The 27,296-nt window shown below is 34.6% G+C and overlaps 2 protein-coding genes across 2 annotated transcripts; both read right to left on the bottom strand.

The window, feature by feature from the left end:
• Window positions 1-1,018: 1,018 nt before the first annotated feature.
• On the bottom strand, window positions 1,019-9,786 carry LOC149896629 (luciferin 4-monooxygenase-like). The gene is made up of 9 exons (XM_090117538.1): window positions 9,618-9,786; window positions 8,675-8,882; window positions 7,898-8,234; window positions 7,091-7,253; window positions 5,451-5,590; window positions 4,694-4,820; window positions 3,534-3,755; window positions 2,530-2,700; window positions 1,019-1,435 (listed from the first exon to the last, which is right to left on the bottom strand). The coding sequence occupies exons 1-9, from the start codon at window positions 9,732-9,734 to the stop codon at window positions 1,310-1,312; spliced, it is 1,611 nt and encodes a 536-aa protein (XP_089973664.1). The 5' UTR covers window positions 9,735-9,786; the 3' UTR covers window positions 1,019-1,309.
• Window positions 9,787-13,574: 3,788 nt separating this feature from the next.
• LOC149896628 (luciferin 4-monooxygenase-like) lies at window positions 13,575-24,687 on the bottom strand. The gene is made up of 9 exons (XM_090117695.1): window positions 24,551-24,687; window positions 22,450-22,657; window positions 21,672-22,008; window positions 21,256-21,418; window positions 19,977-20,116; window positions 19,279-19,405; window positions 16,621-16,842; window positions 15,491-15,661; window positions 13,575-13,924 (listed from the first exon to the last, which is right to left on the bottom strand). Exons 1-9 carry the CDS (start codon window positions 24,665-24,667, stop codon window positions 13,799-13,801), a joined length of 1,611 nt encoding a protein of 536 aa, XP_089973821.1. The 5' UTR covers window positions 24,668-24,687; the 3' UTR covers window positions 13,575-13,798.
• Between the last annotated feature and the right edge of the window lie 2,609 nt (window positions 24,688-27,296).

Here is a 27,296-nt window from a genome sequence, read left to right as displayed (position 1 = left end):
CAGGGGTCTTAGTACGCAATGACAAAAATAAAAATGATGGTCAGAACGCTGATACCGGATACCTTAAGATACTATAATGTTTTATATTACAGAATCTTAACATAAAATAAAAATATTATAGTATCTTCACCGTGTGTGATGCGCATTATAGTAGTCGTCAAATTAGCACATCTCTGATAGAAAAGCACCCTAATAATTGTAGTCGAATTCACACATATAATCATCTCTAGTGCAAAAGGAGTTGGTCAGGCATCCGCCCCGGTTTGGCGCGAAAGGATGCCCGGAGCCCCGCCTCGTGATCGATTTTTTTTTCTATTCTTTATAAATTGGCATTTGAATGCCATAAAACCAAAAATATCAAATTCAACATCTCATAGCCCTTCGGAAGATCCATTAAAATGCACTTTTGAATCACTCTGAAATTTATAACATTCGATAGATGGCGCTGTATTAAAATTCGACATGTATGACAATTTATTGTTAATTTTTTTTGGATACGAGAGAAAAGTCTGATGATTTTTATAATATTTACAACTGCCACTTTTTTGAGTTAAGGCTAAACACAAAAAAGAAACCTTTATAGTATACTAGGTTTCCGCCCGCGGCTTCGCCCGCGCAGTCAAAGAAAAACCCGCATAGTTCCCGTGGGATTTCCGGGATTGCGTCATTTTCTCGGGATAAAAAGTAGCCTATGTCCTTTCTCGGGTATCAAAATATCTCCATACCAAATTTCGTGAAAATTGGTTCAGTAGTTTAGGCGTGATGGAGTAACTTACGCATTTATAATATTAGTATGGACTAGCTGTGCACTGCGGTTTTACCCGCGTTGCTCCGCTCCTATTGGTCTTAGCGTGATGATATTATAGCTTATAGTCTTCCTCGATAAATGGGCTATCTAACAACGAAGGATTTTTTTAAATCGGACAGATTAGCGCGTTCAAACAAACAAACAAACTCCTCAGCTTTATAATTTTAGTATAGATGCTACTTGCGGAGAAATAAAAATACAAAATTATAAAAATCATTTTATTTCAACAAAATATCGTATATATATGTATATACTTAAATCACAATTTCCAACCCCTCAAATATGTATAGGATATAACCGTACTGCCACCACTTAAAACAAAAATAACAATAATATTGTTTGAAGTGAAACTTCTTTAGGCGCGATGAGAGTAGAATTTCAAGGCAATACCGTCGCAATCGCGTCATGGCAATACCGTCACGTCATGGAGTAAGGCGACGATTTTTTCTGAATCTTGCCAAAGAAGTTTCACTTCTGACACGTGTACTCGGTACACTCTTTTTAAAACTTGCTCTTCCCAGCGGCGATCATTTCGCGTAGTTCCTTCCTCAGTATCTTGCCTGTTGGATTCTTTGGTATCTCATTTACAAACCTCACACCGCCGCGAAGATGTTTTGGGTTCGATAACTGAAACAAGAGATAAGTCAATTAAAAATTTATTGTAATTCCTACTAATATTATAAATGCGAGTTTGTGAGGATCCATGTGTATGTGTATGTTTGTTACTCTTTCACTCAAATACTTCTGAACCGATTACAATTAAATTTAGCACACATATAGAGGATAACTGGGATTAGCACAAGGGCGTCCCCCCTTGACGGGGATTTCGAACCTCGGCTTGGACTGTCGCTTGAGTGGACTAGGCCGGAAGGGCCCTAGTCCGATGGGATCAGAAACGGTATACAGGCCCCTTTATATGGCGAATTAATATAAAAATTATGATAACTAAAAGAGGAGGAACATACATCTTTTTTATTAAACAAATAGTACGTATGAGTGTGTTATGGAGTGAATAGGTGTAAGTGTGTGTGGGAGTGTGTGAGTATGTGTGTGTGTGTGTGTGTGTTAATGTGTAAGTACGTGCATGGGAACCAACATTAAAAATATTATTTAGTATACATATTAAAATTGTTCCAATTTTATTTCTCACAAAGACTCTGTGAAGGCTTGAAGGCATAGCATCCAATAGCTTTACCGCGGCAGTCCCCGAGTGCCACACGTCTTTTTTTTTCTTTTATAACCTCGATGAATAAAAAATACTTTTCAGTAAAACGAATGTAATCTACAGCGATAGAAGATGAAACGGAAGATTACGTATTATTAGCTTCTATTTCTGTATCACCCTAACTCACCAAGATAATCCAGCATTTTCATCCCAGTTAAGAAAATTAGAGGAATTCCACCAGGTATAACCAGTTATACGCCAAATTTAATCTTAACTTACCCAGTCAGCCAAATAATCCTTTTTCATCTAGCTAAATTATGAAAACCAGAGAAATTTCACCAGCAATTCTTCGCATTCCTTACCTGTTCCTATAAAAATGCCCAAATATTCTCCCAAACTCACCATTTGCGCCACATAATCCTGTATCTCCTTATTCAGATTTTCGTTCTTGGCATTTTACAACCTGCAACTCTTTTTATTCTTATTATTATAGGGTTAGCCCTATTAAAAATCCCAAATTTTCCAGTAAAAAACGCAAATTTTCCCCCAAACTCACCCTCCCAGCCACATAATCCTGTATTTCCTTTTCACTAAGGCGAGCCCCAGGCTGTAGCACCACGAACGCGAGAGGCAGTTCCCCAGCATCCCGCTCGGGGAGACCCACCACTGCTGCTTCTCTTATGCTGCTGTGTTCGAGGAGAACAGCTTCTATTTCTGCTGGTGGCACCTGGAATTATTAAAAAAATTGCTAATATAAAAAAACTGTTTACCACAAATAATTAATTGATTTTAACTAACCAATTAACTAGGTTGTAACTGAACCAATTAGTTAAAAAAAATTGCTGATGTTAAAAAATCTGTTCACCAAAAATATTTTTGCTGGTGTTACATGCGTTACGTCCCGGCCTTCACAGCAAACTGCTGACTACGCCGCGGCCGTTCGCATGGGAACGGAATGCGAATTGCGAGCGTGGTTTTGCTGTTTTAGCTTTTAAGATTTCTTTAGAATAATTATTAATATTGTATCTATAGTGATTCCTTAACTCGAGGGTATACAAGTTTCATTTTAATTATTAAATGTAGTTCTTAAGTAAATTTGTTTTTTTTAGGGCCTCCGGCTGTAGGTTTCGTAATTCATGTACTAACATGTGTCAAAAAAATATTGACCATTGTTAGAGGCTAGGATTTAACAACAAATGTCTAAGAAAATTTTCTTGAGCTGAAATTATCTTTTTACTGATTTAACAAAATAACAATCTTAGCTACCTACTTGATTCGTTAATGTGTTGTTTGATATTTTGTAAATATTAATTTTGATTGTACCTAACTATAGTGCCTCGCAAATAAGGCGAAATATCTCAATAATTGCTAGATCCTAAATTTCGTCACAGTATTAAAAACAAGACGTGAGGCACTCGGGGACTGCCGCGGTAAAGCTATTTCAAGCGACACCTGCGAGCCCGTCGGAGTGGGGAGCGTGAGGTTTTGTACAAAGTATTATTCATTTACAAATTAAACACTTATAACATTTTTCAAAAAATTGCAGTATAATTCACTAACCTGATACCCCTTATACTTGATTAGCTCCATAAATCTATCCACAACATAGAAGTACCCCTCATCATCATAATACCCCAGATCACCAGTCCTGAAGAACCCTTCATCATCGAAGTCATCACTTCTATCTTTGTTCACATAACCTTTCATCACCACTAGGCCCTTGGCGCAGATTTCACCCTCTTGGTTTGGACCTAGCACCTCTTTTGTTTCGGGGTTCACTACCTAAATAATAAATATATAATATTTATTTATTATATAATCTTTATTGAACATATAAAAATAAAAATTAAACATATAAAATAAAAGCACAAAGGGCGGCCTTATCACTATGCAGTGATCTCTGCCAAGTGCCAGGCAACCACGGCAACGGGAAGAAAGGTAAAAAAGCGAAATATGTTGAGCAAAACAAAATAAAAACATTTTAGAATAAGGTGTATATTAAAATGTAATAAAACACGACGACACATAACATACATAAATAAATAAAAAAAGTGTGCGTGTACTAGTGTATACACGTAAGAAGTGAAACTTCTTTATGACCTTATTTTTCAAAAAATAATTCACTAAGTATATGCAACTTTACAGAAATACGTCAATCACGCGTGGTAGGGATAAAAACAAGATGGCGCGTAACGGAAAAATGTTACACTAAATTTTTTTCCAACCCCGATAAAGAAGTTTCACTTCAATAAAATTTGTTTGAACTGTGTGTATAGTTAAGTACTTACTTACGTATACATTTTACAAAATTAATTTTTTTTAGCTTTTTTTTAATCCAAAGTAGATCAAAAATAACGACTATTTATTGCTTATTCAAAAATGGAGGTTTTTATCCACTTTTATGCATTTTAAAATGATCTTATTCTATGGATTATGTCTATGTCTTATGCGTAAAATCGGCCATATTATATTTTCTTTTAAAATTTGCGAAAAAAATAAGGAAAATTCTTGTTATTTTTTTTAATAAAAAAGAGCTTGTGTAATTTAAACATAAGATTTCATATTGATTTTCGTAATCCATCATGCCAGGAAATTCTACTCTTTTTTTTTTTCTTTTCTATCGATTTAATCGAATGAATATCTCAAGAATTTTTATGCAACTAATTAATTTTACAAGTGGACACAAAAACGTAGTTTTATTTTGTCAAAAAACAACTTACTTTTAATATAACATCGTCTACTACACAACCAACGCTGCCCATCTTATCAAAGTTTATATTTAATGTTAAAGCAAGAGTCGATTCAGTCAAACCATAGCCTTGTTGAATAGCTGCTACATTTGGAAACCTGAAATATTTAAAAAATTATCATAAATTTTTAATACTAGCGGTCCGCCAGGCTTCGCCCGTAGTACCTACATGTTTCCGTTTCCTCTCCATAAGAACCATCCTCGTACTTCAAGGAATATTATAAAAAAAGAATCAACGAAATCGGCTCAGCCGTTTTCGAGTTTTGCGCAAAACATTTGGCGATACATTTTTATTCGAACAATAGTTACAAGAGTTAATTCGTAATTTTTCTGTATAGGTTTCTACAAAGGTTTCTCCTTTTTTTCTTATTTCTAAATCTTAAATCTATATTTTCATCCTTTCTTAGCCAGACACATAAAATCACTACATAGTATAAAACAAAGTCGCTTTCCCTGTCCCTATGTCCCTTTGTACGCTTAAATCTTTGAAACTACGCAACGGATAAACCTTCCTCTTGAATCACTCTATCTATTAAAAAAAACCGCATCAAAATCCGTTGCGTAGTTTAGAAGATTTAAGCGTACAAAGGGACAATAGATAGGGACATAGCGACAGGGAAAGCGACTTTGTTTTATACATACTATGTAGTGATTTAACTGAAAGAGTTAATTTGTAAAGAGTATATTGTGAGTCTAATTGTTCATAGTACAATGGATAAAAAACTCACATTTTCTTATACGCAATAGCGGTTTCTTCATACAACGGGGTGGCTCCAGAATGAATTTTTGTGACAGAACTTGTGTCATATTTTCCTTCAGCTTTGGCTAATGCTGTTAACACAGCGGGTACCACTGTGAGGTGGGTAATCTGAAACAAACATAAAAACATATAAATTATAATCCTACTAATATTAAAAATGCGAAAGTTTGTTCGTTTGTTATTTTCATGTTTGGTGCACAAACTTTATTTATTCAATTAGAATTCTTCTAGAAGCACTTTTGATTCGTCATAACAATTTTAACATTTACCACATAAAGAGGGTAACTTGGATTAAAACATAGGATAGTTTTTATCCCGAAAATCCCTCGGGAACGGAGCTAAAAACAGCGTGTAAAAATCAACCCTTATAAATTAAAAGTACAAGTTTGAATTAAATCTGTCCGTTTGAAGGTCAAGATCAGATCTCGTTTGAGAGTAGTATATTCTTTGGTCAAGATCGAGTCTAAAGAGTTGCTTACATACAAATATACACAAATGCTTGCTTGCTTACATACAAAAAACATTCTACACAAACACATACACACATTCACACACCCATACATACTCAGTCTTACACACTCATGTTTATTGTAATGTAATGTAATTTTAACTCCAATGTAATGTTACTCTAATATACTGTAATTTTAATTTTAATCCTTAATTTTAAAAATAACATAGTCATTTCCAGTTTAATTTGAGGGGTGGGCGCAGGTATCTGTAGCACAGTTTATACTACCACATACACATACCGGAGTTCCTCCTATTTTTTTGTATAATTTTTCAAATTAATTTATGATATTAACTATATGTGTAAATTGTTTATGAAATGTTTATGAAATACAGGTGAAGCTAATAAAAGTTTGTTAAAATTATTCCTTATCTACTATATAAAAATAAGTCGGTTTCCTTCCTGACGCTATAACTCCAGAACGCACGAACCGATTTCCACGGTTTTGCATTCGTTGGAAAGGTCTCGGGCTCCGTGAGGTTTATAGCAAAGAAAAGGTGTCTCTGGTGGCGAAACGGATCGCCCGGTTAGCTAGTAAGTTATAAATACATTACATGTACAAAGTTTGAATTAAATCTGTCCGTTTGAGGTCAAAATCGAGTCTCACATACAAACATACAGGTGAAGCTAATAACAGCGTGTTTATTAGTTAAAATTTAACTTATATCACAGAATACATAATAGTAGCTAAACGCTACAGAACGGACACTCTCCGCCTCCCGCCAAAATTAAACACTTACCTCCCCCGCACGATCAGTCAAATGGTCCATATTTTTCTACAGGGACGATACGCAACGAAGCTTCAACGAAGATTGACAACATTAATCAAATTGACTTAAAGTAATTTTATTATTTTGGATTTGTGATTATCGTTTTTCGTAGAAAATGGTTAGATATTGTGCTGTTTACGGATGTATTTCATCAGAAAAACGCGAATTTTTTTTTACGCTATTCAAAAATGTGCCAACCATAAAGCGTTAACACACACATTTGCAGTCTCTACAGTGTGACTGTCAAAACGATAATTTTGTATGGAGTGTCCGGGGTGTGCTTATATTATAGTATTTTACTACAATTAGAATTTTACAACAATTACTTACCTGATGTTTTTCAATAGTTTTAAAGTATGTATCAACGTCAAATTTCGGCAGGTAAACTGTTAGGTTTCCTCTAAGGAATCCAGTTAGCATACCCATTAGACCCATATTATGAACCCAGGGGGTTATTGATAGACTCTTTTGTGGAGGCATTCCTATTGGTGGCCTGAAAGAAATATCCATAGTATATTCTATAATATATATAGTATATAATATATACTATAATATATATAGTAATTAGTATATAATATCTTCTTATATATAAAATTCTCGTGTCACAATGTTAGTCTGCATACTCCTCCGAAACGGGTGGACCGATTCTCATGAAATTTTCTGTGGATATCGGGTAAGTCTGAGAATCGGCCAACATCTATTTTTCATATGTACCACGGGCGAAGCCGGGGCGGACCGCTAGTATACTATAATATCCAGACTAATATTATAAATGCGAAAGTAACTCTGTCTGTCTGTCTGTTACTCAATCACGCCTAAACTACTGAACCAATTTGCATGAAATTTGGTATGGAGATATTTTGATACCCGAGAAAGGACATAGGCTACGTCTTTTTATTGTGAAATATGTACCACGGGCGAAGCCGGGGCGGACCGCTAGTACCTATATATTTTCTTATTTTATAATATTATCTAGCTGTGCCCCGCAGTTTTAACCAGTAGATAGTTTCTAACGCGCTTATCTCAGGAACTACTGCCCCCCTAGACAAGTGGCTTTCTATTAGCGTAAAGTTCAATAGAATAGATTATGAATGTATGAGATTGACGTAATCAATTTAAAATAAAAAAAATACTTACGTACAAGCCGCAAGTACATTGTGATGTGTGATCATAGCACCCTTCGGTAGACTAGTCGTGCCTGATGAATATGAAATAAATGCCGTGTCTATCTGCCCTATAACTTCTACACACCGAAAATCGTCGTAATTCACGTTCCCAATACCGGTACCGGTATTTGATACCGGTTTCACCATACCGTTATATGATAACGTATTCGGTGGAAGTTCGTCGCCATAAAGAAATATTTTTTCAAGGAATTTTAGCGATTTATAGGTTTTTGAGTGCTGTTTGTATGAAAATGGAGAAGCGAATATGATTTTCGGTTTCGCTATGTTCATAACATGGTGGAATACATCTGGAACAAATAAATAAATAAATTATTGAAAATTTTATATTAGGACCTCTATGATTAGGACAAACTAGTTTGGCCTAGCCTAAACTGATTTATCCTATTGGTCTTAGGATGAACTAGTTTGGCCTAGGCTATACCAGTTCATCCGATCGTGTATAGAACGAACTAGTTTAGCCTGGGCCAAACTAGTTTGTCCTAAAATCGGGTTTGGCCGGTAACATATACACAAACAAGATGACTTAAAAACGTTGAATGCTTTGTAAAAGCTATTTTCATTCATTCTATAAAGACGAATTTATTTGAATACTCTAGTCAAAGTAACGACTGGATCGATTTCAAAAATTTAATTTTTTTCTTTCACTGCTGTGTTGATCTTTGATGTGCTATAGGATATATTTTATGTAACACGGGCAAAGCCTGGGCGAATCGCTAGTAAAACATACCTTTACTATATCTCAAATTGATCGTAGTAGCTACTGCGCCTGCGCACAATATACCAATCACAGTACTCCAAAACTCACTACGATTTTCCGAACTGACAGCGATCACGTCTCCCTTTCTAACACCTAGGCGGGTGAGAGAGACGGCTATATTCATGGCCTCTTGCGCTATTTCACCATAGCGCACCTCCTCATTGGTTATACCGTTGATCTGGAAATAAAAATTGAAATTATTATTATCAACATCTACAACAGTATTCTTATCATCCACATCATCAACAGTTTTATTATTACCAACATTAATAGTATCAAAACCACATTATCGCCAAAAACTGCAATGATTTCAACAGTATCATCATTTTCATCAACAACAGTTTTATGTATCAAGCAGAATAATCAATAAACATCGAAAACAGCATTTTCATCAAGAACAGCAGATTTCTGAATATCATTATTATCATCGACAACATTATCGTCATAATTCATATATTTTCCTGCGCGGGTTACCAGCGCTGACAAGCGCTTATAAGTTTCCAGCTTTCTTTCTGAATACGCTATATATGTATAAATATAGGTACGTATTACATTTAAATACGTAATTATGGTAATTATGGTTTTGGAGGCCAAATTATTTTATTAATCTTATCGATTTTGTGTAATGTGACTGACTGTAAAAATAGAAACGATCGATTTTTTTTTGATATCGATTCTTACGTCAACTTTCTATAATTACTTCTTTACAGGAAATGTTTTAAAACTTTGCTGATAGTGACAATCCAAAAATAATTATGGTCTAAGATCCAAATATAGGTCGACCTTCACCGGCGTGATAATAGAATGAGACCAATTTTATAATAAACTAGTGGTCCGCCCCGGCTTCGCCCGTGGTACATATTTCGCAAAAAAATGTAGTCTATGTCCTTTCTCGGGAGACAAACATACTTACCAAAGCGATTTCATTTTCAAATTCAACTAATTTCTTCAGGACGAATTCGCCAAAATTCAATGTACTAAAGATACTACGATTGCTCGCTCCGTATATGTATTTTGGATTTTTGAACATTTTTACACGATTTTATTTCACTTTAAAATCAATAACATGTAACACGGACGAGCTCCAAACAACGAGTGAGGCATAGCTAGGTATAGTCCCGGCAATTTAAACATTCGAAGTTACCTAAAGTCCCAACTAGCTGAATTTCTGTGAAGTTTGAAAATTCCTTGAGTTAACTAGTTACATACAATGAATTTTTTTAACACAATATTGAATATACAGGGTGTAATCGTTAAGGACGTTAAGTGTGCACAGGCGATTATTCCGTGTTAATGTAATAAATATAAATATGTAATAATAAATATTTTTCAGGACAATTTTCACACACGGCACAATCTGATCCCATACTAAGCTTTCGCTTGTGTTATGGAAACCTGATGGCTGATAATATACAGGGTGTAATCGTTAAGTGTGCACAAGCGATTATTCCGTAACTATTGCAGATATCAAAAAACTTTAAACTGATATCGAAAGTACTTAACCTAATGAGTAAAATGCCCATAATAAATTTTTAAAAATAAAACGAGAAATAACCAAAAATGTTACATTAAACGCTCCCATACAATTTATTTCCCATACATTTTGTATTCATAGTAGATTTTCGAAGTGACGTCCTTATTGTGCAATACAATGAGGAGGTCTATTTACAGTTTCTAAATGAACTTCCCTCCAAATTTGCGAAGTAATTAAAGCAGAAAACCAAAAAAACAAAAAAAAAAGCTAAAATCTTTCATATTAAATGTATAGGTTGATCCAAAAGTAATGATAATTGGGTATTTCCTGTGCACATAAAAATATAAAATAAATTTTTTATGCTTGCTCATGTAATCACTAAGTTATCACAAAAAAATTATATCTACAGGTCACGTTTCCAAGTATTAACATTAATTTTAATGTGAACAGTGCGAGCCAGAATGTTTCCCGACGAAAAGAAGAAACAACGATTCGACATTTAGAGGGTGAATTTCTAAATTTTTAATGAGATCAGGATAATTTTTTGTCACGATTTGTGACCATGGGCGTTACCTGGGTTCACCATGTTTATGCTGAAACCAAGAAACAATCAATAGCCTGGATGCGAGCTTCCAAAGTGACGGTGAAGATTTTCAAAGTGAAAATTAGTGGGATAGATTAAAGCCGTAGTTTTTTGGGACGCTGAAGAAATGTGGAATATTTTAAGAAGGTAGCCACTACTACACAGGGCTCTTACTACACAGACCAAATTAAAAGATTGCGGGTAGGTTAGTAAGAAAAAGAGACATGGCAAACTTCGGTCTTGAATGTTGGTTCACCAAGACAACGCACCAGATCACAAAGCGTCAGTTGCGATGGCTGCCAATCAAAAATCGGCATTGAAAATGCTTCAACACCCACCCTGTTTGTAAGATCTAGCTCCTAGTTAATTCTCTTACCTCGGCACAAAAAACACCGTCGATACAAGAAATTTTAAGACGACAGCGAAGTGATGGCCGATTTTGAGGGGTTTTTGTAGATGAAGTCAAAGTTTTTTTTTCTAAGTTAAGGAAAAAAAATATCGAAGTACATTATCTAGTTAGAAGACTATCTAGAGAAATACATAATTATTTTAACTGTAATGACCTTGTTTAATATTGATTATCATTACTTTTGGATCAACCCATGTACATGGGATATTCATATCTCATACTAAATGTATGGGAGGGTTTAAAGTTAATTTTTTAGATATTTCTCGTATTATTTTTAAAAATTTATTATGGCCATTTTACTCATTAGGTTAAGTACTTTCGATATCAGTTTAAAGTTTTTTGATATCTGTAATAGTTACGGAATAATCGCCTGTGCACACTTAACGATTACACCCTGTATATAATTTTTAAATAAATACTTATATAAAGAAGTTTCACTTCAATAACACCCTCATTTATCACTACATAGTAGGTATAAAACAAAGTCGCTTTCTGTCCCTATATACATAGGTATAGGCTATTGTAATATTTTTATTTATTTATGTAGTACTAGGTTTCCGCCCGCGGCTTCGCCCGCGCAGTCAAAGAAAAACCCGCATAGTTCCCAATCCCGTGGGATTTCCAGGATTGCATCATTTTCCCGGGATAAAAAGTAGCCTATGTCCTTTCTCGGGTATCAAAATATCGCCATAACAAATTTCATGAAAATTGGTTCACGAGTTTAGGCGTGATTGAGTAACAGACAGACAGACAGAGTTACTTTCACATTTATAATATTATATTATATATTATATTATATATTATAGTATGGATGCTCCTATACTAAAGCTGCGTTTCCACTAGATGTGCGAGGATGAGTAGTGAGGGATGTGTTTGTAACATTGAGATAATATTACTACGTATGGAGGAGACACGACGAACAAAATCTGTGCGCCATTTTTTTGCTCTTGCATGAAAGTTATTCCTTTGCACTTTTCCGTATTATTTGTGCAATATCGTAACACACACGAAGGCATATTTGATGCGTTTCACTTTAAAACAAATAAAAAATGAGCGTGCAGTTACGCCATATGGCGTATGTTGAGCGGAACATAAGTGATGTAGGCGGTGTCGTCTCCATATGTATATCTCAATAGTTTGTAAAGAACCAATCGTATCGTTTCGTTTAGTAGTCGAATTTGCACATCTCTTGTGGAAAAGCATCCTAATAGTAGTCAAATTCACACATCTCTAGTGCAAAAGGAACCTAATAGGTGGTTATGACAATTATTGTTAACTAGATTTCCGCCCGCGGCTTCGCCCGCGTTTGCAAAGGAAAACCCGCATAGTTCCCGTTCCCGTGGGATTTCCGGGATAAAAACTATCCTATGTGTTAATCCAAGTTACCCTCTATATGTGTGCTAAATTTCATTGTTCAGTAGTTTTTACGTGAAAGAGTAACAAACATCCATACATCCATACATCCATACATCCTTACAAACTTTCGCCTTTACAATATATATTAGAATAATATATTAGAATATTAGATTTTTTTGGATACGAGAGAAAAGTCTGATGATTTTTATAAAACTTATCTACAACTGCCACTTTTTTGAGTTAAGGCTAAACGCAAAAAATAAACCTTATAGTGTACTAGCTGTGCACTGCGGCTTTATCCGCGTTGATCCGCTCCTATTGGTCTTATTTTATTTTATTTTATTTTATTAAGGCTCATTAGCAGCAGTACATCGATTGTTTTACATAAAAAGTACACAAAAAATATAGGACATGATGTACAACTAATAAAAAATGAGCACTGCATGCACTACAAAAATTAATTACATTAAAAAAAATAATAATAATATACACATTAAATACATTTTAACTAAATAAAATACATTTTTAAAATAATCACTAGATAAAATTAAAATAACAATATAATAATCAAAATGGAATAAAATTAATTGAAATTTAAACAAATAAAATTAAAAAGTTACTTTAAAAATGACTACATATATAACATTCAAATCAAATTAATATAAAATACAGAATTAATTCATTTTCCAACACAAATAAACAAAAAAATCATGTATAAAAGAGAGGTACCTAGTATAATAATTAAACACTGACATGGTTGATCGCTTGCAACATCTGTTTAAATTTTCCAATATTATCGAAATGTATATCTAGCGTGATGATATTATTACTTATAGTTTCCTCGATAAATGGGCTATCTAACAACGAAGGAATTTTTCAAATCGGATCTGAGATTCGTGTTCAAAGTTCAAACAAACAAACAAACTCCTCAGCTTTATAATTTTAGTATAGATGCTACTTGCGGAGAAATAAAAATACAAAATTATAAAAATAATTTTATTTCAACAAAATATCGTATATAAATAATAAATATTTAATATATTATACTTAAATCACAATTTCCAACCCCTCAAATATGTATAGGATATAACCGTACTGCCACCACTTAAAACAAAAATAACAAAAATATTGTTTATTTATTAGGAATAAACTTCTGAAGTGAAACTTCTTTAGGCGCGACGAGAGTAGAATTTCAAGGCAATACCGTCGCAATCGCGTCATGGCAATGAAAAAGAAGTTTCACTTCTGACACGTGTACTCGGTACACTCTTTTTAAAACTTGCTCTTCCCAGCGGCGATCATTTCGCGTAGTTCCTTCCTGTTTATCTTGCCTGTTGGATTCTTTGGTATTTCATTTACAAACCTCACACCGCCGCGAAGATGTTTTGGGTTCGATAACTGAAACAAGAGATAAGTCAATTAAAAATTTCGAAGTGTCTAGTCGTCCGCTAAACGGATGAATAAAATAAATTACCGGATGAATAAAATAATTTAATCGTCCGATTACCGGATGAATAAAATAATTTAATCGTCCGATTATTCGGATTACTAGATAACCTTTTAACACTAAAGCTAGTTGGGTTGGACTAAAGCAAAGGGGGCTCAGGACTTAGAAAATTTTTGATGGAGTTGGTGTCATTATAACACCTATTTATCGTAAAGATATTGTTTTATCGTAAAGATTACGCTAATATAAGCATGTTTTATAGGAACAACTTTTCTCTAAAATAAAAAATGGCCGAGATATTCGCCCTCAATTCGTTAGGTTAGGTTTAGGTTAGGTTAGCCTTTAGGTTAGGTTAGGTTAGGTTTCTTAAAAAAAAACTACACAGAAATAGGAGCCCTGCGAAGCGGGGCTCCGTCGACGCACAAAAAAAAACAAGTTTAGGTTATGTTAGCCGTTAGGTTAGGTTAGGTTAGGTTTCTTAAAAAAAAATACACAGAAATAGGAGCCCCGCGAAGCGGGGCTCCGTCGACGCGCAAAAAAAATCAAATACCTACGTGTGCCCTGCTCCCCCCTCTCTTCCCCTTACAAAAAACCTATAATACGTGCGGCAGTTCTCTAAAGAATTATCGGACGATTAAATTATTTTATTCATCCGGTAATCGGACAACTAATTTATTTTATTCATCCGTTTAGCGGACGACTAGCGCTGTCCTAAAAATTTATTGTAATTCCTACGGATGTGTATGTGTATGTGTATGCTTGTTACTCTTTCACTCAAATACTACTGAACCGATTACAATTAAATTTAGCACACATATAGAGGGTAACTTGGATTAACACATGGGGTAGGTTTTATCCCGGAAATCCTACGGGAACGGGAACTATGCGGGTTTTTCTTTGAAAACGCGGGCGACGCCGCGGGCGGAAAGCTAGTACACAATATCTTAAAAATACATATCTAGCAAACGTATTAATACATAAAATCCATACTTCATTATAATGACTGTGATATTAAAAAAAATATATTTATAAGATACTAGCGGTCCGCCCCGGCTTCGCCCGTGGTACATAATATTTACGTTTTCTCTACATAAGAACCATCCTCGTAGTTCAAGGAATATAATAAAAAAAGAATTATCGAAATCGGTTCAGCCGTTCTCGAGTTATGCGCTTACCAACACATTTTGCGATTCATTTTTATATATAAGACTAGCGGTCCGCCCCGGCTTCGCCCGTGGTACATATTTACGTTTTCTCTACATAAAAACCATCCTCGTACTTCAAGGAATATAATAAAAAAAGAATTATCGAAATCGGTTCAGCTGTTCTCGAGTTATGCGCTTACCAACACATTTTGCGATTCATTTTTATATATAAGATTAAAAAGACGTGTGTCACTCGGGGATTGCCGCGGTAAAGCTATTGCATGCTATGCCTTCAAGCCACACCTCCGCGCCCATTCATTATTGTAGTGAATGAGTGAGTAAGCTAAAACCAATATTTTCCCCCAAACTCACCCTCCCAGCCACATAATCCTGTATTTCCTTTTCACTAAGGCGAGCCCCAGGCTGTAGCACCACGAACGCGAGAGGCAGTTCCCCAGCATCCCGCTCGGGGAGACCCACCACTGCTGCCTCTCTTATGCTGCTGTGTTCGAGGAGAACAGCTTCTATTTCTGCTGGTGGCACCTGGAATTATTAAAAAAAGATTAATATGAAAAATTGCTAATATAAAAAAACTGTTTACCAAAAATAATTAATAGTTAAAAAAAATTGCTGATGTTAAAAAATCTGTTCACCAAAAATATTTTTGCTGGTGTTACCTACATGCGTTACCTTCACAGCAAACTGCTGACTACGCGCGCCGTTCGCATGGGAACGGAATGCGTATTGCGAGCGTGGTTTTGCTGTTTTAGCTTTTAAGATTTCTTTAGAATAATTATAGTGATTCCTTAACTCCGGTCTTAATCGAGGGTATAAAAGTTTCATTTTAATTATTAAATGTAGCCGGCTGTAGGCTTAGTAATTCATGTACTAACATGTGTCAAAAAAATACAAATGTCTAAGAACATTTTCTTGAGCTGAAATTATCTTTTTACTGATTTAACAAATAGCTTAGCTAGGTAACTACTTGATTCGTTAAACAATGTATGTGTTGTTTGATATTTTGTAAATATTAATTTTGACTGTACCTACCTAGTGCCTCACAAATAAGGCGAAATATCTCAATAATTGCTAGATCCTAAATTTCGTCACAGTCTTAAAAAAGTTGGTTATAATATTTACTCGTCCTTATTGTGGCTGGGTGTTTAATACCCGACACATTTAAAAAGTAAAAACACACAAAGCTTCTGTTCCTACAAACTTCATTTACAAATTAAACACAGTTTATAACATTTTTTAAGCTATTGCATAGCTTCTATCGCGGGCCTTGAGCGCGGGGACCGAATCGAGAAATTCCGTAACGAAAAAACCTCACGCTCCCCTCTCCGACGGACACGGAGGTGTTGAAGGCATAGCATGCAATAGCTTTACCGCGGCAGTCTCCGAGTGCCACACGTCTTTTTTTAAATTATTTTCTTTGAGTTAAGTAGATTTTAAGTTTTTATCTAAATATCAAAAAATTGTAAGTAGTATAATTCACTAACCTGATACCCCCTATACTTGATTAGCTCCATAAATCTATCCACAACATAGAAGTACCCCTCATCATCATAATACCCCAGATCACCAGTCCTGAAGAACCCTTCATCATCGAAGTCATCACTCCTATCTTTGTTCACATAACCTTTCATCACCACTAGGCCCTTGGCGCAGATTTCACCCTTTTGGTTTGGACCTAGCACCTCTTTTGTTTCGGGGTTCACTACCTAAATAATAAATATATAATATTTATTTATTATAATCTTTATTGTGCAAGAATATAAGTACATAAAGGTTAGAAAAACATATAAAATAAAAGCACAAAGGGCGGCCTTATCACTATGCAGTGATCTCTGCCAAGTGCCAGGCAACCACGGCAACGGGAAGAAAGGTAAAAAGCGAAATATGTTGAGCAAAACAAAATTAAAACATTTTAGAATAAGGTGTATATTAAAATGTAATAAAACACGACGACACATAACATAAATAAATAAATAAAAAAAGTGTGCGTGTACTAGTGTATACACGTAAGAAGTGAAACTTCTTTATGACCTTATTTTTCAAAAAATAATTCACTATATGCAACTTTACAGAAATACGTCAATCACGCGTGGTAGGGATAAAAACAAGATGGCGCGTAACGGAAAAATGTTACACTAAATTTTTTTCCAACCCCGATAAAGAAGTTTCACTTCAATAAAATTTGTTTGAACTGTGTGTATAGTTAAGTACTTACTTACGTATACATTTTACAAAATTAATTTTTTTTAGCTTTTTTTTAATCCAAAGTAGATCAAAAATAACGACTATTTATTGCTTATTCAAAAATGGAGGTTTTTATCCACTTTTATGCATTTTAAAATGATCTTATTCTATGGATTATGTCTATGTCTTAAATAAATAAATAAATAAATAAATAAATAAATCTTTATTTGCTCAAATGTGGTTCACAAGTTATTATTTATGGAAAAGTACAGCACATTCGCCAGTTATACTGGCATGCAAACATAATTTCACAGCTCCGCATAATCAGAAAAAAAATTATTACATAAACATTACATACTTATTATAATTAAGTTCAAAATATACTTATTTATTACACACAAACGAACGATTACACACACGAACAACAAAGAATAACATACATGTCAATATTTATGTTTACAATCCAAAAGGTCCCTTACATTATAAAAATTTTTGCTTAATAGCCACATATAAAGTTTTGTCTTAAACTGTTTTGCGTCAAATTTCTTTAAATCGTCTGGAATATTATTATATATTTTAACACACATAGCATGACAGTTTTTTGAGTACAAAGATGTTCTAGGTTTATGGTCAAGTATCAATCTATCGGGATGACGTAAATTCCCGTACATTTCTTGAGCCGTCGTAAACAATCTTTGATTATTTTTAACAAATTTGCAAATTTCAAATATGTAAAGGCACGGCAAAGTTAATAATTTAAGTTTTATAAAAAGGGGTTTGCATGATTCGAAAGGCCCTACACCACATATAGCTCGGATGCATTTTTTTTGTGATACAAAAGCTTTCTTTATATTTACTCCATTTCCCCATACTATAAGTCCATATCTTAAAATTGATACTACGTATGCGTGGTATGCCGATATTGCTGTCTTTATGTCAGTTATTTTACGAAGACGTCTGAGTACTTACTATATACTTATATACTTATTTATTCTATTACATACTTTTTCAATATGAGATGTCCAATTTAAATTCATGTCTATTGTTATGCCTAAGAATTGTGTTTCATGAGTTTTATTTATTATTATATTGTTATGTTCTAGTTTTAAGTCAGATCTAGGTTTATTTAAGAATTGAATAAAATTTGTTTTATTTAGGTTAAAATTGAGATTGTTCAAGGTCAGCCAATTAATTAAATAGTCAATATTATAATTTATGTCACGTTGGTAATTTATATGGTCAAAATTTTTAATGTCTGTTTTAAAGATTATGGATATATCGTCAGCAAATAAGATTATCTTGTTGTCCGAAACATCGATTAAGTCATTTATATAAACAAGAAATAGAATTGGCCCTAGTACAGAACCTTGCGGTACTCCATATTCGTTGCAAATGAGATTAGATTGGTACGACTGTTGTTCTTTATTTTTATTTGTTTTTGTGATTACAACACATTGTTTTCTATTTTCTAGGTAAGTACGAAACCACTCTAACACAATACCACGTATACCATATATTTCCAGCTTTTCTAATAATATGTTGTGACACACTCTGTCAAAAGCTTTGGACATGTCAAAAAATATAGCAGTTGTCATAAATTTTAAGTCAATATTTTTAATAATACAATGAGTCAGAGAATATAATGCATTGTTCGTAGATTTATTTTTCTGAAATGCGTATTGATCTTATGCGAAAAATCGGCCATATTATATTTTCTTTTAAAATTTGCGAAAAAAATAAGGAAAATTTTTGTTATTTTTTTAATAAAAAAGAGCTTGTGTAATTTAAACATAAGATTTCATATTGATTTTCGTAATCCATCATGCCAGGAAATTCTACTCTTTTTTTTTCTTTTCTATCGATTTAATCGAATGAATATCTCAAGAATTTTTATGCAACTAATTAATTTTACAAGTGGACACAAAAACGTAGTTTTATTTTGTCAAAAAACAACTTACTTTTAATATAACATCGTCTACTACACAACCAACGCTGCCCATCTTATCAAAGTTTATATTTAATGTTAAAGCAAGAGTCGATTCAGTCAAACCATAGCCTTGTTGAATAGCTGCTACATTTGGAAACCTGAAATAGTTAAAAAATTATCATAAATTTTTAAAACTAGCGGTCCGCCAGGCTTCGCCCGTAGTACCTACATGTTTCCGTTTCCTCTCCATAAGAACCATCCTCGTACTTCAAGGAATATTATAAAAAAAGAATCAACGAAATCGGCTCAGCCGTTTTCGAGTTTTGCGCAAAACATTTGGCGATACATTTTTATTCGAACAATAGTTACAAGAGTTAATTCGTAATTTTTCTGTATAGGTTTCTACAAAGGTTTCTCCTTTTTTTCTTATTTTTAAATCTAAAATCTATATTTTCATCCTTTCTTAGCCAGACACATAAAATCACTACATAGTATAAAACGTCGCTCTCCTTGTTCCTCTTGAATCACTCTATCTATAAAAAAAAACCGCATCAAAATCCGTTGCGTAGTTTAGAAGATTTAAGCGTACAAAGGGACAATAGGGACATAGCGACAGGGAAAGCGACTTTGTTTTATACATACTATGTAGTGATTTAACTGAAAGAGTTAATTTGTAAAGAGTATATTGTGAGTCTAATTGTTCATAGTACAATGGATATAAAAACTCACATTTTCTTATACGCAATAGCGGTTTCTTCATACAACGGGGTGGCTCCAGAATGAATTTTTGTGACAGAACTTGTGTCATATTTTCCTTCAGCTTTGGCTAATGCTGTTAACACAGCGGGTACCACTGTGAGGTGGGTAATCTGAAACAAACATAAAAACATATAAATTATAATCCTACTAATATTAAAAATGCGAAAGTTTGTTCGTTTGTTATTTTCATGTTGGTGCACAAACTTTATTTTACATTTATTTATTCAATTAGAATTCTTCTAGAAGCACTTTTGAATCGTCATAACAATTTTAACATTTACCACATAAAGAGGGTAACTTGGATTAAAACATAGGATAGTTTTTATCCCGAAAATCCCTCGGGAACGGAGCTAAAAACAGCGTGTAAAAATCAACCCTTATAAATTAAAAGTACAAGTTTGAATTAAATCTGTCCGTTTGAAGGTCAAGATCAGATCTCGTTAGAGAGTAGTATATTCTTTGGTCCAGATCGAGTCTAAAGAGTTGCTTACCTACATACAAATATACACAAATGCTTGCTTGCTTACATACAAAAAACATTCTACACAAACACATACACACATTCACACACCCATACATACTCAGTCTTACACACTCATGTTTATTGTAATGTAATGTAATTTTAACTCCAATGTAATGTTACTCTAATATACTGTAATTTTAATTTTAATCCTTAATTTTAAAAATAACATAGTCATTTCCAGTTTAATTTGAGGGGTGGGCGCAGGTATCTGTAGCACAGTTTATACTACCACATACACATACCGGAGTTCCTCCTATTTTTTTGTATAATTTTTCAAATTAATTTATGATATTAACTATATGTGTAAATTGTTTATGAAATGTTTATGAAATACAGGTGAAGCTAATAAAAGTTTGTTAAAATTATTCCTTATCAATGTTATCTACTATATAAAAATAAGTCGGGTTTTCCTTCCTGACGCTATAACTCCAGAACGCACGAACCGATTTCCACGGTTTTGCATTCGTTGGAAAGGTCTCGGGCTCCGTGAGGTTTATAGCAAAGAAAAGGTGCCTCTGGTGGCGAAACGGATCGCCCGGTTAGCTAGTAAGTTATAAATACATTACATGTACAAAGTTTGAATTAAATCTGTCCGTTTGAGATCAAAATCGAGTCTCACATACAAACATACAGGTGAAGCTAATAACAGCGTGTTTATTAGTTAACATTTAACTTAAATTATAGTATTTTACTACAATTAGAATTTTACAACAATTACTTAATTACCTGATGTTTTTCAATAGTTTTAAAGTATGTATCAACGTCAAATTTCGGCAGGTAAACTGTTAGGTTTCCTCTAAGGAATCCAGTTAGCATACCCATTAAACCCATATTATGAACCCAGGGGGTTATTGATAGACTCTTTTGTGGAGGCATTCCTATTGGTGGCCTGAAAGAAATATCCATAGTATATACTATAATATATATAGTATATAATATATACTATAATATATATAGTAATTAGTATATAATATCTTCTTATATATAAAATTCTATGAGATTGACGTAATCAATCGACGTCGTCGTCGTAATCAAACGTCAATCTCATACATTCATAATCTATTCTATTGAACTTTACGCTAATAGAAAGCCATTTGTCTAGGGGGGCAGCTGGTCCGATTTAAAATAAAAAAAATACTTACGTACAAGCCGCGAGTACATTGTGATGTGTGATCATAGCACCCTTCGGTAGACTAGTCGTGCCAGATGAATATGAAATAAATGCCGTGTCTATCTGCCCTATAACTTCTGCACACCGAAAATCGTCGTAATTCACGTTCCCAATACCGGTACCGGTATTTGATACCGGTTTCACCATACCGTTATATGATAACGTATTCGGTGGAAGTTCGTCGCCATAAAGAAATATTTTTTCAAGGAATTTTAGCGATTTATAGGTTTTTGAGTGCTGTTCGTATGAAAATGGAGAAGCGAATATGATTTTCGGTTTCGCTATGTTCATTACATGGTGGAATACATCTGGAACAAATAAATAAATAAATTATTGAAAATTTTATATTAGGACCTCTATGATTAGGACAAACTAGTTTGGCCTAGTCTAAACTGATTTATCCTATTGGTCTTAGGATGAACTAGTTTGGCCTAGGCTATACCAGTGCATCCGATCGTGTATAGAACGAACTAGTTTAGCCTGGGCCAAACTAGTTTGTCCTAAAATCGGGTTTCGCCGGTAACATATACACAAACAAGATGACTTAAAAACGCTTGAATGCTTTGTAAAATCTATTTTCATTCATTCTATAAAGACGAATTTATTTGAATACTCTAGTCAAAGTAACGACTGGATCGATTTCAAAAATTTAATTTTTTTCTTTCACTGCTGTGTTGATCTTTGATGTGCTATAGGATATATTTTATGTAACACGGGCAAAGCCTGGGCGAATCGCTAGTAAAACATACCTTTACTATATCTCAAATTGATCGTAGTAGCTACTGCGCCTGCGCACAATATACCAATCACAGTACTCCAAAACTCACTACGATTTTCCGAACTGACAGCGATCACGTCTCCCTTTCTAACACCTAGGCGGGTGAGAGAGACGGCTATATTCATGGCCTCTTGCGCTATTTCACCATAGCGAACCTCCTCATTGGTTATACCGTTGATCTGGAAATAAAAATTGAAATTATTAATATCAACATCTACAACAGTATTCTTATCATCCACATCATCAACAGTTTTATTATTACCAACATTAATAGTATCAAAAACGACATTATCGCCAAAAACTGCAATGTTTTTAACAGTATCATCATTTTCATCAACAACAGCATTTTTATCAACAACAGTTTCATGTATCAAGCAGAATAAACATCGAAAACAGCATTTTCATCAAGAACAGCAGATTTCTGAATATCATTATTATCATCGACAACATTATCGTCATAATTCATATATTTTCCTGCGCGGGTTACCAGCGCTGACAAGCGCTTATAAGTTTCCAGCTTTCTTTCTGAATACGCTATATATGTATAAATATAGGTACGTATTACATTTAAATAAATACGTAATTATGGTAATTATGGTTTTGGAGGCCAAATTATTTTATTAATCTTATCGATTTTGTGTAATGTGACTGACTGTAAAAATAGAAGGTAACAGTTTTTCAAACGATCGATTTTTTTTTGATATCGATTCTTACGTCAACTTTCTATTATTACTTCTTTACAGGAAATGTTTTAAAACTTTGCTGATAGTGACAATCCAAAAATAATTATGGTCTAAGATCCAAATAGGTCGACCTTCACCGGCGTGATAATAGAATGAGACCAATTTTATAATAAACTAGTGGTCCGCCCCGGCTTCGCCCGTGGTACATATTTCGCAATAAAATGTAGTCTGTGTCCTTTCTCGGGTATCAAAATATCTCCATACCAAATTTCATGCAAATCGGTTCAGTAGTTTAGGCGTGATTGAGAAACAGACAGACAGACAGAGTTACTTTCGCATTTATAATTATATGTACCTACTTTATAATTATTAGTATGGATTTAGTGTATTAAAAAATTAAAAGTAAATTAAAGTATTAAAAATGGGTTTGCTGGGAAAATCCTGGCCAGTACATTTTAGAAACCGGGGGAGATAGAAACCGGGGGTCGGAGAGAAATGCTGAATATGTAGTTTTTTTAATCTGGCCGATCAAAGCACAGAAGTCAATTTTCAGACCGATCCTAAAGTAACCGGCGCCACCATCTTGCTTTGCAAAATTGAACATTTTTGAAAAAAAAAAAATTGCGTCCAATTTGAAATTTCTCGATTGACCTGGTAGTGCCCCATATGTTTCTCATCATTTTTTAGTTCTACACCCCCCACCTTTCTGGCGCCGTTTCGGAGAGCCGTCGAATTTCGCGTTGTATCAAACTCGGAAACCAGCGGTGGAAACTCGATTATCAGTATGCCATCTTAATGTACGGCTCGATTAAAGACCATGTGCCAAGTATCAGCGCAATCGCAGCGATGGCCGTTTTAGCATTTGTATGGCGGTGAACATTTTTTCCGCCATTTTGATTTTTTTTGCACTCTGTGGTAATTGCTCGAGGTCTACTTCAAGTTTAGTTCGAGCACCCCAGATGTAGCTGCCACCGTTTGTGCAGGCCGTTGAACGTCTCCGCGGGCTGTGAGAAAGTTCAAGATTTCGGATTTTTCTGGATATCCTGGGAGCTGGGCTAGTATGAACGTGGTGTCAGTGTGTTTCCGCGTTGCGCCACCTCGGCTAAATTTACGTTTTTATGTTTGCGTTAAAAATGGAAAAATTCCAAAATCGAGCGTCCCACTATGGCTCCCTGGTAGCGTCCCAGGGTGGTGATCATTTTTAGTTGCGGGACCCCCCACCCAATTCGCACCGTTTCCGCGGGCCGTTGGATTTTCCAATGTAAAAAAAGTCGGAAACCGGGGCCTGGAGCCACTCAAACGGGGCACTGATCGATTCGCCGGCTCGAACAATGCACGTGTGCCACTTTTATCTAAAAAAAAAAAATAATAAAACACAAACATACTTACCAAAGCGATTTCATTTTCAAATTCAACTAATTTCTTCAGGACGAATTCGCCAAAATTCAATGTACTAAAGATACTACGATTGCTCGCTCCGTATATGTATTTTGGATTTTTGAACATTTTTACACGATTTTATTTCACTTTAACACGTTCGCGGACAGTACTGGTTTACAGGTTGCAGCTACTGAGACACTACTTTTTTTCATACATTGCCCAGGGGCGTAGTGTTACAACACATGGTTAAAAAACCATATGATATGACAGAACGGATATAGGCGTAAACGTCGTAAGTACTCAGCGTCAGATTCATAGTCACCATCATCAGCAAATGGGTATGGACTCGATTCAGGGGTAGACGCTGCATCAAACAGGTCTTGAAGACGTTTTTGTTCTTTTTCGAACGAGTCTCGAGACGCCATTTGCAAAAATATTCGTTACTAATTTAGTTCAACAAAATCGTGTTCACAACAAACAATAGCAACATAAATATGTTGTTTACATAAGCAACAAGACTTGAATTAGTACATCCAGTATGAGTAAAACAATTAAATTACGTTGGAAACAAAATACTCACTTTCTAAACAACAATTCACATGCGGCACGCGGGATCACCGCAGCGGCGCAGTACTCGACTAACCGTATGCAAACATGACGCCCACGGGCGTAGTGTGCGCGGGGAGAGGGGTAAAAAAATATGAATGTTTGCGTGGAAGTACCTTCCTTTGACGAATTTTTGTAAATAATGCAGTGACAGTACAAAAGTCTTAATTATACCTGTGATGACAGTACAACATGCCGTTCTTTATGATAGTATGAAAAATCGCTCGTCGTTTGGCGTACTGATTTTATGCAAGTAAAAACTGATACGTCGACAGACGTACTGTCGTATCACTTTTAGCTGTCTAGACGCCTGTGGTCGTTACTGTCCGCGAACGTGTTAAAATCAATAACATGTAACACGGACGAGCTCCAAACAACGAGTGAGGCATAGCTAGGTATAGTCCGTCCGGGCAATTTAAACATTCAATATTTTTAACACAATATTGAATATACAGGGTGTAATCGTTAAATGTGCACAGGCGATTATTCCGTGTTAATGTAATAAATATAAATATGTAATAATAAATATTTTTCAAGACAATTTTCACACACGGCACAATCTGATCCCATACTAAGCTTTCGCTTGTGTTATGGAAACCTGATGGCTGATAATATATATAATTTTTAAATAAATACTTATATAAAGAAGTTTCACTTCAATAACACCCTCATTTATCACTACATAGTATAAAACAAAGTCGCTTTCTGTCCCTATGTATGCTTAAATCTTTAAAACTACGCAACCGATTTTGATGCGGTTTTTTTTAAATAGATAGAGTGATTCAAGAGGTAGGTTTAAGTATATAATTTATTAGGTTTTAGACAAAGCGGGCGAAGCGAAAATTGAAGAAGTTGTCTATGATCTTAGTATTAGGGGCCTTTTGCCGAAAACCAGTGAAAATTGAATAAATTTTGTAGTTTTAAAGTGTGTTTTATTTTGTATGTTACTATTAAACCATTAATCTTTAAAAATAATATTTCCTATTGTAATATTTTTATTTATTTATGTAGTATTAGGTTTCCGCCCGCGGCTTCGCCCGCGCAGTCAAAGAAAAACCCGCATAGTTCCCAATCCCGTGGGATTTCCAGGATTGCATCATTTTCCCGGGATAAAAAGTAGCCTATGTCCTTTCTCGGGTATCAAAATATCGCCATAACAAATTTCATGAAAATTGGTTCACGAGTTTAGGCGTGATTGAGTAACAGACAGACAGACAGAGTTACTTTCGCATTTATAATATTATATATCATCACTACATAGTATAAAACAAAGTCGCTTTCCCTGTCCCTATGTCCCTATGTCCCTTTGTACGCTTAAATCTTTAAAACTACGAAACGGATTTTGATGCGGTTTTTTTTAATAGATAGAGTGATTCAAGAGGAAGGTTTATATGTATAATAACATCCATTAAATAGTGGAAAAGTACTGTTATTTTCGAGATTTCTAATGTGATGTAGTAAAAAATTACATTTTTTCCGCTTACATTGCAAACGCAGGCTCACACGCAGGCTGAACCCTACGAGTTTTATCAAAATAATGTACTAAGTATTATACACATTGAAAAGGTCTACAGAAAAGTCCGCGATGGTATATGTCTATCTCTTATGGATAACCCACAATAACTTTTTTTGTCATTTACTTTTTACGACAAATTATCGCTAATTTTCGAAGCGATTTTAACCAATACAGCATTAATCCTTAACCAATTAAATACCTAGAATACATTGTTCATTTAATATAGATCTATATGGCCCTTTACACCGTATGATTTAAGTGAATATTTTCGAAGATATTACAGATTTAAAAATTGCGGGACGTAGCGATTGCGGCGGTACCGGCCGGCCGCCCGGCTATACTATATTATTTTATACCCGTGCGAAGCCGGAGCGGGCCGCTATGTTTGTAATTTTTATATACAACGTTCACAGTTTTTCTGTAGTGTATTTAGTATCAGCATTGCACCCGTGCGAAGCCGGGGCGGGTCGCTAGTTATATTATATATTATAGTATGGATGCTCCTATACTAAAGCTGCGTTTCCACTAGATGTGCGAGGATGAGTAGTGAGGGATGTGTTTGTAACATTGAGATAATATTACTACGTATGGAGGAGACACGACGAACAAAATCTGTGCGCCATTTTTTTGCTC

Source organism: Colias eurytheme, chromosome 28 (assembly GCF_061535395.1).
Source record: "Colias eurytheme isolate Ceu_HAF_F1 chromosome 28, ilColEury1 Martin Lab GWU primary, whole genome shotgun sequence".
In the NCBI taxonomy this organism is placed as follows: domain Eukaryota; kingdom Metazoa; phylum Arthropoda; class Insecta; order Lepidoptera; family Pieridae; genus Colias; species Colias eurytheme.
Note: the sequence above shows the minus strand (reverse complement) of the source record. Positions and strands in the feature narration are given on the sequence as shown.

Excerpts from the sequence above, each read along its gene's own strand:
- LOC149896628 (XM_090117695.1), bottom strand. The coding sequence starts at position 24,667 with ATGTTCAAAAATCCAAAATACATATACGGAGCGAGCAATCGTAGTATC. Across the intron at positions 22,658-24,550 it reads TTGAAAATGAAATCGCTTTG|ATCAACGGTATAACCAATGA; the intron begins GTAAGTATGTTT and ends TTTTATTTCCAG. Across the intron at positions 13,925-15,490 it reads AGGATTATGTGGCTGGGAGG|TTATCGAACCCAAAACATCT; the intron begins GTGAGTTTGGGG and ends CTCTTGTTTCAG.
- LOC149896629 (XM_090117538.1), bottom strand. The coding sequence starts at position 9,734 with ATGTTCAAAAATCCAAAATACATATACGGAGCGAGCAATCGTAGTATC. Across the intron at positions 7,254-7,897 it reads AATGTACTTGCGGCTTGTAC|GCCACCAATAGGAATGCCTC; the intron begins GTAAGTATTTTT and ends TATTTCTTTCAG. Across the intron at positions 5,591-7,090 it reads AAACTATTGAAAAACATCAG|ATTACCCACCTCACAGTGGT; the intron begins GTAAGTAATTGT and ends TGTTTGTTTCAG.